Here is a 12,721-nt window from a genome sequence, read left to right on the forward strand (position 1 = left end):
ATCAACTGCAAGATGCTATCCTATCAATATGGGCCAACATTTCTAAAGAATGCTATCAGCACCTTGTTGAATCAATGCCACGTAGAATTAAGGCAGTTCTGAAGGCAAAAGGGGTTCCAACACCGTATTAGTATGGTGTTCCTAATAATTCTTTAGGTGAGTGTAGAATGGTCCATCTGTATATATGTATACATCAGCATATCTGTATATATGTACGCATCAGCACATCTGTATATTTGTCCATAGTACATCCGTATATTTTCTCACCTGTATATTTAACTTGGGCTACTTTCACACTGGAGTTTCTTGGTCCACTTGTGAGATCCGTTTCAGGGCTCTCACAAGAGGCCCGAAACGGATCAGTTCAGCCCCAATGCATTCTGAATGGATAAGGATCCGTTCAGAATGCATCAATTTGGCTGCGTTTGGTCTCCGTTTGCGTTTTTTAGACGTTCACTAAAATGCAACTTGCAGCGGTTTGGTGTCCGTCTGATGATGCAGAGCCAAACGGATCCGTCCTGATTACAATGTAAGTCAGTGGAGACGGGTCCGTTTTTCACTGACACAATATGGTGACTTTCAATGTAAGTCAAGACGGATCCTTTTTTTTGAATGAATAATGCAAACAGATCCGTTCTGAACAGATACAAGCATTTACATTATCGGTGCTGATCAGTCTGTGCAGATACAAGACGGATCAGCACCAAACGCGAGTGTGAAAGTAGCTTTATTTGTACATTATCTGTACATGACTATTCCCACCGTCTACACTACCCTTATGTATATACAACTTGTTTTTTATTGCACTTGCTGCTCTTTGCACTTCTGATTAGATGCAAACTGCATTTCGTTACCCTGTAGACAGCCCACAACTGTTAATCAGTGTGCTAAGTCCTAGACTATCCTTTTAATTCATGCTGCCGTTTTTTACATGTTTTTTATCTTTGTGGGTGAAAACCTCAGTAGAGAAACTTATGTGTAAAAACAGCTTTTCATTAGTACAGTTTTCAGTATGAAACCGTTGTTCAAAGGGGTTCTGCACTTTCATTTAACTGATCTATCCTCTGGATAGATCATCAGCTTCTGATCGGCGGGGGTCCGACACCCGGGACCCTTGCCGATCAGCTGTTTGAGAAGGCAGTGGCGCTCCAGCAGCGCCGCGGCCTTCTCACTGTTTACCGCCGGCCCACTGACGTCACGACTAGTATCAACTGCTAGTATCCATTCAAGTGAACAGAGCTTAGCCGCGCCCACGCTAGTTGATACTAGTCGTGACGTCAGTGGGCCGGCGGCCCGGCGGTAAACAGTGAGAAGGCCGCGGCGCTGCTGTAGCGCCGCTGCCTTCTCAAACAGTTGATCGGCGGGGGTCCCGGGTGTCGGACCCCCGCCGATCAGAAGCTGATTATCTATCCAGAGGATAGATCATCATTTAAATGAAAGTGCAGAACCCCTTTAAAATAAGTGCATAGTAATTGCAGCAGGCATGTTTGGCACTGTCCTCCAGCCTTCTTTTTAGCACCCATCTTATATATCGTAACTGATTTCTTTGGCCTTATCACAGTGAAAGCAAATACTCTTTTATGTAAGATATCTGAGTACTTTCCCCTTCCACTCCCTTCATGTGTCTATATTGGCTAGTTGTTCTGGGTATTAGCCTTTAGGGTGTGATTGTACTGCAGGAGATCAGGGTGTGAATGTATATCAGGAGAAAAAGCAGCACGCTCTTCAAAAAATGACAAAACAGGGCGCCAGTGTATCGGTTCTTGATCCATGTAATATCACAGAAAATCTGCAGTAGGACTTTACTCCTCCATGTCAGCACGACATTTCTGTCTTTACACAGGACAGTTAACTTAAAGTGCCCCTGGAAAAACCTAAAACTGGTCCAACAAAATTGACAGAAGATGGGGCAACATTGTGAAACAACTGATGAAAAAACAAACAAAAAAATAATGTTTCTGTACTTCTGTCATAGAAAAATGTATGTTTCCATTCACTGTAAAATTAACATCCTAACATGCAATACTGACATTGTGTTACGTTTCCTCTTCTAGAGTGTCGTGAAGCTGATGCGTGGTGTCTTACATTGTATGCTCAGACAGGTAACAGATTACACATTACTTATGCTAAATAGGACCAGGTATAGCATAGCCATATGAGCAGTTATATTGAGGCCTTCACCACTTGGGTGTCACCAACCCACATCTTCCTGTTTAGATGACACTTATGTCATGACTCCATAGATGCTGAATAGGCTGTTATTACATCAGGCCAACATCCATTTATAATCTACTAGGTGAAATAGTGTATTAACTCCACATATATGGCGGCCGCATCCATGGGAGTGTGAACGCAGCTCTCCACAGTGGTTACCATAGTCATCGCCACAAGACAAAAGCCATCCTATAGCAAATAGAAATATAGGGGCAAATGTAATGTACTGCCTACAAGTAATACAGTGGAAACTTAGACCGTCTTAGGGTCCATTCACACGTCCACAAGTGTTTTGCGGTCCTCAAATTGCGGATCCGCAAAACACGGACACCGGCCATGTGCGTTCCACATTTTGCAGACCGCACATGACCGGCCCTGTGATAGAAACATAGAATGTGTCGGCAGATAAGAACCATTTGGCCCATCTAGTCTGCCCAATATACTGAATACTATGGATAGCCCCTGGCCCTATCTTATATGAAGGATGGCCTTATCTCTATCCCATGCATGCTTAAACTCCTTCACTGTATTTGCAGCTACCACTTCTGCAGGAAGGCTATTCCATGCATCCACTACTCTCTCAGTACAGTAATACTTCCTGATATTATTCTCTTTGAATTACTTTTAAACCTTTGCCCCTCTAATTTAAAACTATGTCCTCTTGTAGCAGTTTTTCTTCTTTAAAATATTCTCCTCTTTTACCTTGTTGATTCCCTTTATGCATTTAAAAGTTTCTATCATATCCCCTCTGTCTCGTCTTTCTTCCAAGCTATACATGTTTAGGTCCTTTAATCTTTCCTGGTAAGTTTTATCCTGCAATCCATGTACCAGTTTAGTAGCTCTTCTCTGAACTCTCTCCAAAGTATCAATATCCTTCTGGAGATATGGTCTCCAGTACTAAGCACAATACTGCAAATGAGGAGTATAGAATAGAAATGCCAATTATTGTCCATGACTGAGGACAAGAATAGGACATGCTCTATCTTTTTTGCGGGGCCGCGGAACAGAACTACGGATTGAAATGAATGGGACCGCACCTGTTCTGCATAATTGCGGAATGGATGCGGACTCATTCATGCGGGCGTGTGAATGGACCCTTAAAGGGGTTGTTTCATCATGGACATTGGGGGATTATTGCTAGGATATGCCTACATTGTCTTATAGGTGCGGGTCCCACCGCTGGGATCCACACCTATATCGAGAACAGAGCCTAGCAAGGTGGTGGCTGGAGGACTCCGGTCCGGTCACCACCAAGCCGGCTCCCCATAGAAGTAAATGGGAGCACATCGCACATGCGCGGCCCCCGCTCCCATTCATTTCTATGGGGCCGCTGGAAATAGCTGAGCCAGTGCTCTGCTATTTTCGCCAGCCCCATAGAAAATGAATAGAGGACGGCTACGCATGCACAGTGCTCCCTCCTTCACTTCTCGGGCTCCGTTCTCGATAAAGGTGGGACCCGCACCTATAGGACAATGGGGGCATATCCTAGCGATATGCCCCCATTGTCCATGGTGAGACAGTCCCTCTAAACTGCACAGACAGGGTTGCCAACCAGAATTTTTTTTTTTCTGAATAACTTATCCCAAAATCACGGACAGCCAACATTTTTTACGGACAAATTGGAAAGCCATAATGAATGATAAATATTAAAATTAATATATGTCTATAGCTCATTATACTGATAACACCTCAATACCAGGTTTTACTGTGAGCTGTAAAATGATGATAATTACTCCCAAGATAATCTAGTCAAGTACCACCAACCTCAAAAAACTGTCCAGGCTGATGCTGGATGATGAATCGGGTGCACCTCTAGACTGTCTAGCCAACGTTTACACCACCTATAAGTTGGCATAGTTTTGCTCTGAAAAAGTGCCAAAGTTTTGCCATATTTTGGAGCATGGATGCACATTTAAGCCACACCCCTTCCTGTAAAACCACACCCCTTTTTTGCTAAGCAACACCCCATTGTTTTACGAGGAGTACAAAGTTTAGAAAAGTGTCTAAAACAGTAAATGCAGTGCAAAGTATGTATGCATGTTTTTAGCGCACATTGCCGAGTCCATTTTTAACAGTACAGTAAATCTGCCACATAGGCTCTGTGAAAGCTTTATGTGAAGCACGCATACGATGGCTAGATAATATGATTACTAAATCCAGACTTGGGTGTGTGGCTACTGTGGGGGGAACTTATCATTCCCCCATGACAGTTTTCTGGTGTAAAAAACATTGGGGTCATTTATCAAACTGGTGTAAAGTAGAACTGGCTTAGTTGCCCATATCAACCAATCAGATTCCACCTTTCATTTTCCAGGTGAGATCTGAAAAATGAAAGGTGGAAGCTAATTGGTTGCTATGGGCAACTAAGCCAGTTCTACTTTCCACCACTTTGATAAATCTTCCCCCTTGTGTTTGCAACCTTTTTAACACCACGTGTGCAAATCTTTTTCTGCAAGTGGCTTTTCTCCACCGCCCTTGCCACTTTCCCGAAATGGGGAGGGTGCGGGGCCAGCAGCCCAGATGTATTTTATCTTATTTTATGGCAGAGACTGCATCTAATTTATGTCATGAACCTCGTTATAAATAAGGCGCAACCTCCAGCAACGCACGCGGATATCACAGACCAGCATAAAAATGCTGGTTTATGATAAATTCCCCCCCTGTAATTTTAATGCAGCATTTATTGATTTATTTCTTCGAGAATGTAATAAATTGCTGTGCTTTAGGTTGAAAAAGTGGAAAAATTCAAGCATACACAGAGTACAAACGACTGTCTTCATGCAAAGTACAATACGGCTACATGTAGCACTGTCGTAGGTGATGATCAGTGGGGACATCTGCAAGTTGATGCTACCTCACTGTTCCTACTGTGTCTGGCGGAGATGACCGCTTCAGGTAAATAAAAAAAACAACAAAACTTTAATTTTACATTCACTTGTTGACTTGGATCGGAAAAAAAAGTATAGTCCAAGTGAAATTTACAATCTAATCCCTTATTTCCAGCCCAAGAACTCTTGTTTTGAGATTGTCCAAGGAAAGTTAGCAAGACTTCCTATTGTGTTTTTGGGGAGCCATCTATCAGTCCCATTGTTTTTGGGGAGCCATCTATCATTACCATTGTACATTTTGTAAAATTGAGCTATCAGTACTGTCAGTGAAATTGTTTGGGTGGCTTAATCTGAATAAAATAGGCATATTTGCTGTTGATTGATGGGAGGCAAGTTTCAGATTGGCAAGCATTCCCGATGGCAAGTCCTGGATGTAAGAGTAAGGCCACTTTTAGAAGCTGCAGTTGTGTGTTAACAAAAAAAAATGAAGATTATTCTCATTCCAACACTCACAAGAAATGTTTGCAAATTTATTAAAAAGAAAAAACAAAAATTTTGCATGGACATAATTATTTAGAGCCTTTGCTACAACACTTGACATTTAGCTATGGGGCTTCCTATTTCTTTTGATTGTCTTTGAGATGTTTCTACAGCATGATTGGAGTCTACCTGTTGTAAATTCAGGTGATTGGACATAATTTGGGAAGACAAAGCCCTGTTTATATAAGATCTCACAGCTGACCGTTTATATCAGAGCAAAAACCAAGCCATGAGCGGGAAAGAACTGCCTGTAGAGCTGAGAGACGGAATAATGTGGAGTCACGGAACCATAGGATACAAAAAATTTTATGTACAGAGGCCTCCATAATTCTAAAACAGAAGAAGTTTGAAACAACCGGGACTCTTCCTAGAGCTGGACGCCCCACCAGCTAATCATAGAGGTGAAGGTCCTTGCTAAGAGAGATGACCAAGAACCCAAAGGTCACTTTGGTTGAGCTCCAAAGATCCTGTGTGCAGATGTGAGAAACTTCCCAAACGTCAACCATCACTGCAGTCCTCCACTACTCTGGGCTTTATGGCAGAGTGGCCAGAAAGACGCGTTCCCTCAGTAAAAGACGCATTAAAGCCCACCTGGAGTTTGCAGAAAAGCACCTAAAGGACTCCCAGACTGTGAGAGACTCTGTTTTTAGCCCATGGGACAGGGAGACTGGTCAGAGTTGATGAAAAGCTGAATGGAGCAAAGTACAGAAATATTATTAATGAAATCCTGATCTATAGTAGTTTGAACCTCAGACTGAGCTGAACGTTTAGGGCTGTTTCACACGAGCGAGTCCATTGCGGGAATCGCGCTCCGTGTGTAAGTGTGATCCTCCGCTCTGGACTTGCAGGAGCGCAAGGCATTATCATGATTTATAATGCTATTTGCCTCTGCTTGACAATATTAATTTTACAGAATCATACTGACGGCTTTATGTCACTATGATTCTGTGGAAAAAAGGCCATGCAGAGACACATAGCATTATAAATCATGATAATGCCGTGCGCTCCTGCAAGTCCAGAGCGGAGGATCACACTCGCTCGTGTGAAACAGCCCTTACTTTCCAACAACACAATGATGCTAAACACACAGCCAAGACAACACAGGAGTGGCTTAGGGACAACTGTGTGAATGTCCATGAGTGGCCAAGCCCGAACTCTGACTTGAACCCAGTCAAGCATCTCTGGAGAGACCTGAAAATGGCTGTCCACTGACTGTCCCCAGACAACCTGACAGAGTTTGAGAGGATTTGCAGAGAAGAATGGCAGAAACCCCCCTAATCCAGGTGTGCAAACCTTCTACCATCATACCCAAGAAGACAGGAGGCTATAATCTCTGTAAAATGTGCTTCAGCTAAGTAATGGCACACCCTGGCGTCTAATCTGTATAATAATGTGCAGGTCCACCCACGGAGTTGGTCGCACATGGTCAGTTCCATCCTTCAACTGCCACCACCATATCTATCATTTTTTACATCAATCATGATGTAAGATGAAGTATGTAAAATGAAGATACTAAGATGGATGGACGTAGTTTTATTGGTATGCAAATGAGCCTCTAGGTGCTATGGGGGCGTCTTTTCAGCACCTAGAGGCTCCGTCCACTCACCATTTCTGCCGCCCCTCTCCTCTAGATTGACAGCCTACTCGCGCCTGCGCCGTGTGCTTCTGTATTCGGCGCAGTGACTGTCTCCCTGCATCTTCACTGCGCCTGCGCCGAATACAGAAGCACACGGCGCAGGCCCGAGTAGGCTGTCAATCTAGAGGAGAGGGGCGGGCTGGAGCGCGCTGGGCGGCAGAAATGGTGAGTGGACGGAGCCTCTAGGTGCTGAAAAGACACCCCCATAGCACCTAGAGGCTCATTTGCATACCAATAAAACTACGTTTTTTAGGGTAACCGCTGCAGAGAAAGGAATTACAATAGCATGGTTAGGTACAGCAGAGACTAGCAGATCGCTAGTGTCTGACAGCGAAGTAGGTCAAAATGTGATGGTAGAAACCCTTTAAAGCTCTAGGTAGGGCACACATGTTCAGTCAGTGAGAAGATGTATATTTGTGACCTGGTTGTGTATGTCAAATATTAACATGAACAATTATGTGCACTCTAGGACTTCGCATTGTGTTTACCCTGGATGAAGTGGCCTTTATACAGAATCTTGTGTTTTATATTGAAGCTGCTTATAAAGTTGCTGTAAGTGAATAATTTAAAAACTTTCATAACTTTAGGAATGTAATTACAAGATGTGTGTTTAGATAGCAATCACTACTGTATATGTTTTTCAACTGAAACTATAAGAGATGTCCTTTCACCCAATATTACTGAGATCAACTGGGGTGTTTTATGCATTTTTTTTTCCATTCTGCTAGAGGAATATTTTTTATTTCTATTTTTAACCAGTTTAAGGCTGGGCCGTTCCTAACCTGGTGCATTTTAAATTTATTTTTGTATATGCGTTTTGGAAAGCCAAAACCTCTTTTTTCTGTTTTGGTTACATAAATAATTTTTATGCCTTTTTTTTCACTGATACATTTTTGTAATTTATTTTTTATTTTTTTAATACCCATGAAAATGTAATAAACCGGACATAAAACACTGTTTTTCACATGTTCTCATATTTTTTTTGTCATAAACACAAATATGTAACTCAAATACTTTTTTAAATGATGACCCATTTTCATTACAGCCATTTTGATAGAGGGAATGTATGGGTTATGTTCACTGGGTGATGGGCCTAGAAGTAGCACTGTGTCATGTGGTGACGGTTTTTATTATTTTTTATTTTTTTATTTACACTTTGTGCTCCCCAAAACATCATAGAAGACCTTTGGAGGCACTTAACATTACATTTTTTATTGCTATTTCTCCTGTAACTGGTGCTGCAATATTAGTCCCCAGTTACAGAGCGAATACAGGTCCCAGACGCTTTACAAGGCTCATTGCAGGGCTGATTTGGGTGTGCTAAGACCCAGCAGCTTGTGCAGACACCCCACCCTCAACACGTCCTTGCAGAGATAAGTGCCGGCCACCAGGACATATATAGTCAACAGGCAGTCAGCAAGTTGTTGAAGAAATCAATCTTACGGTTGTTTCATACATTTATGTTTCATATATTGTCAATTTCAGGATTATGGAATGTGGGAACGAGGAGACAAAACTAATCAAGGAATTCCTGAACTTAATGCCAGCTCTGTGGGGATGGCCAAAGTAAGATGAATACTGTAGCTTATTGTCAAAGCAATGTGCTAAAAATGTGTCAGAATTGTTGGCTTATGTTTAGACTTCCTCATACAAAATGTTATACTATAAGTGTAGTACAGTGATCCCTCAAGAAACAATGACCTCAGGATACAATATTTGCAACATACAATGGTCTTTTCTGACCCATCGTAAGTTGAAACTAGACTCAACATACAATGCCTCGGACTCAGATCCAACCAATCAAGGCCACTTCTCGGGTAAAATAATTGCTAATACAATTATTTTACCTGAGAAGTGGCCTTGATTAGTTGGATCTGAGTCCGAGGCATTGTATGTTGAGTCTAGTTTCAACTTACGATGGGTCAGAAAAATTTAGCAGCTATTTCTGACTGTTCTATGTAAAGACTTGTTTTATCTGTCTTAGTTATCTGCTTATTTTTCATAAATCTTCATTTTCTCTGATCTTGGATGACATTTTGGGGCTTTGGAACCGTTTACTCAAGTTACAATGGTTTCAACATACAATGGTTGTCCTGGAACCAAATAATATTGTAACTTGAGGGACCACTGTATCTGATTATGTAGATATCTGTGATTGCAAATAGTCCAGGTTCAGTCATTTGCCGTTTACGACATATGACTTGGATAATGAAGGACCAAAATCATATGTTGAATGACTGTAGCTCTCGTGCAGAATAGTCGATAATGGAAGAATCAGTCACTGCTCTACAAGTACAGTTATGGTGGAAGTTAGGACCCACAAAATAACTGGGATGTTCAGCATGCAGATATAATAGAATGTGAGGACCACTATAAAGAAATTAAGTGGCCCTCATCAGGTCAGTTCTCACTATGCTGTATTCAATACAGGCAGTCATAGGAATTGTGGGTTTGGAACCTGTTCAAAAAGTTAACAGCCATTTTGCAGTCTGAGGAAGTGTAAAGTCATGTGAAACGCCCATCATCTTTGTGGCACACGTTGCAGCCTACTTCCCATGAAGTAAGAATTCACTGGGTTACTTCCACAACCTAATTTCTGTTCGAGGGCCACTTTCGTAGTAGATTCCCATCACCCAGTGCTTAGTCAGTTCTTGCATCCTGTTACTTTAATGTGTTACTTCAGTCAGGTTAAACTTACTGTAGTGTACAAAGTGAACAAAAAGTGAAAGAAAACTTTTGATGTTTGATAGTAACATGACATAAGTTCTGATCGACGGGCGTCCCAAGTGTTGAGACCCACTGATCACTGGAACTATGGGAGGAGAGTGCTGTGCTTTTTCAGCTTTTATTCATTTTGCCTCTTCTCATAGAACTGAACAAAGCAAAGTCTGTGAGCTGTTCATAGCACTCTGTGGCGTTAACACGATCTTGTGGTTTCATGATTGTACAGCCTTGCACCAGGGGAATTTGCTGCAGTTTTTTACCTTTAAAAGTTGTGGGTTGCACAAAAGCTATGCTTTTTATACCATGTTTGTCAGTAGTGTAAAGCTCTGGCACAGACGGGATCACGTGTGCAGCTGCAGCCAATGACTGGCTGTAGCAGTGACGTGTCCCCCAAGCGGCACATGACCACAGTGATGTGCCGCTTGGAGTCCCTCGTCCACGCCAGAAGTTTACATGTAGAGACCCAAGTACAATGAAAACAGTAATGAACCCATGGAGCCGGAACCAAGTGCCAGGGAGCAGGTAAGTATGCTTCCTTTTGACGGGTCTCGCTTGGTGGGGGGCATTTAATACCCCACTTAGAAATTTGACAACCCCTTTAATAAATCTGCCCGATAGTCCATTTACGGATTTGTTTTGCACCTCTATTTTTCATGGCATTGTACTTATGACAACCTGCTCCATTCTATAGAATTGTTATTATTTAACTGTTCAGACTTTTCCTATGTTTTTTTTTAATATCTTTTCATTTGTAACCATAATGAAAACAAACCTGAGAATAGAATAGTTTATTAACCTGCAGATAATAGAGAAAACCATTTTATGCTTGTTTAAAGGCTGCCCTGGAAGCTATTGATGAACTGGACCTTTTTGGTGCTCATGGAGGTCCCAGATCAGTGATTCATGTTCTGCCTGATGACGTGGAGCATTGTCAGGTGAGAATACTGATTGCATATCCACTGTGGGGAAAAAAGTTCTGTGCTACAGTCATTAAAGGAGTTTTCCTAGATTTTGATATTGATGGCCTATCCTTGGGATAGGTCATCAATATGAGATCATGGCGGTCCGACACCCCAGCCCATAAGCTGTTTGAGGAATCTGCTGTGCTCATCTGAGCTCAGTGGGTTCAGTGGACTTCTCGCGGTTTACTAAGTACAGAGTCATACACTGTATAGTGGCAGTACGTGGTATTGCAGCTTAGGTGCACCTAGGCCATGTGACCGATGAACATGATGTGACATGGCTTGGAAAGAGCAGCTGATCGGCGGAAGTGCCAGGAAATGGACACCTGTTGATCTGATATTGATGACCTTTCCAGAGGAAAGGCCATCAATATCAAATTCCCGGGAAAACCACTTTCAGAGTTACAAATCTTCATAATGTAATGGCTTGAGTTTTAGTGAACTGGTTCACATCTTGACCTGTCAATATGGGCTCCTTGAATCCTGTGACGCTATGATTGAACAATGTATTTATAGAGGTGCATTGTAGATTTCTGTTCTTGTTATAAACAGGAGTTAATATAGAACCCTTTTCCAGGGTTTGAGCAGGGTTAACCTGAAAGGACTCCTAAGAGAATCGGTGAGGGTCCAGCCTTCTGTGTACACAGTAATACAGGGAAGACTGCCAATCACCCTGACAGGTTCACTGTGAACACAGCATTTTTAGATGTGGACAATAAAAGTGGAGGGGTCCCATTGGAATTATAACAATGGGTCCATCACATCCAGCAAGTTGTTACATCTTCACCATCCTGCTTCCGTTGTAAAGAAGTGTAATGATCCTGGTCAGTGGAAGCAATGTATGTGCACACCTCTTTCTTAAATGGAAAGTGGTGTGCACATACATTGCTACTTCTCCATTCAGTTTGTGGTTGGATGCGGCCACTACTAGCCACCTCGTCCAGCACAGTCTGCGTCAGGGAAACCTTGTCCTCCCAATAGGTAGGGATGGTAGAGGTGGGGCCTCTCCTAACAGATATTTATGGCATATCCTGAGGATTTTTTGCATCTGGTTTCAAATTTCTCACTACCTTCAATACACTGCAATGGTATCTGAACACCATTTTGGAACGCCAGTCATTCAAGGCTGCGCCTTGGATCTCTGGTGGGCAGGTTTCAGATGAGGGATAGTAATAGCCAGAGCTGCAACCCTCTTTCTCATGAGCCCCGAAGCAGCAAAGTATGTTCTTTCTTGCAAGTGCACATAGAAACATAGAAACATAGAATGTGTCGGCAGATAAGAACCATTTGGCCCATCCAGTCTGCCCAATATACTAAATACTATGGATAGCCCCTGGCCCTATCTTATATGAAGGATGGCCTTATGCCTATCCCATGCATGCTTAAACTCCTCCACTGTATTTGCAGCTACCACTTCTGCAGGAAGGCTATTCCATGCATCCACTACTCTCTCAGTAAAGTAATACTTCCTGATATTACTTTTAAACCTTTGCCCCTCTAATTTAAAACTATGTCCTCTTGTAGCAGTTTTTCTTCTTTTAAATATTCTCTCCTCTTTTACTTTGTTGATTCCCTTTATGTATTTAAAAGTTTCTATCATATCCCCTCTGTCTCGTCTTTCTTCCAAGCTATACATGTTAACACCCCCATAGCACCTAGAGGCTCATTTGCATTGCAATAAAAGTTTGTTTTTTAGGGTAACAGCTGCAGAGAAAGGGATTACAATAGCATGGTTAGGTAGAGCAGACACTAGCAGATCGCTAGTGTCTGACAGCTAATTAGGTCAAAATGTGGTGGTAGAAACCCTTTAATTCTAG

At 42.2% G+C, this 12,721-nt stretch overlaps 1 protein-coding gene across 4 annotated transcripts in view; it reads left to right on the forward strand.

Annotated features, from left to right (window-relative positions):
• The window catches only part of PHKA2 (phosphorylase kinase regulatory subunit alpha 2), a 143,561-nt gene that overhangs the window by 50,591 nt on the left and 80,249 nt on the right, over nt 1-12,721 (forward strand). For all 4 annotated transcript variants that reach the window (XM_040423691.1, XM_040423693.1, XM_040423692.1 and 1 more), the window contains exons 4-8: nt 2,055-2,102; nt 4,941-5,109; nt 7,688-7,770; nt 8,704-8,784; nt 10,779-10,877. In XM_040423691.1, coding sequence (XP_040279625.1) covers nt 2,055-2,102; nt 4,941-5,109; nt 7,688-7,770; nt 8,704-8,784; nt 10,779-10,877 — 480 coding nt within the window. The remainder of the gene's footprint in view (nt 1-2,054; nt 2,103-4,940; nt 5,110-7,687; nt 7,771-8,703; nt 8,785-10,778; nt 10,878-12,721) is intronic.

This window comes from Bufo bufo, chromosome 3 (genome assembly GCF_905171765.1).
Source record: "Bufo bufo chromosome 3, aBufBuf1.1, whole genome shotgun sequence".
NCBI lineage: Eukaryota > Metazoa > Chordata > Amphibia > Anura > Bufonidae > Bufo > Bufo bufo.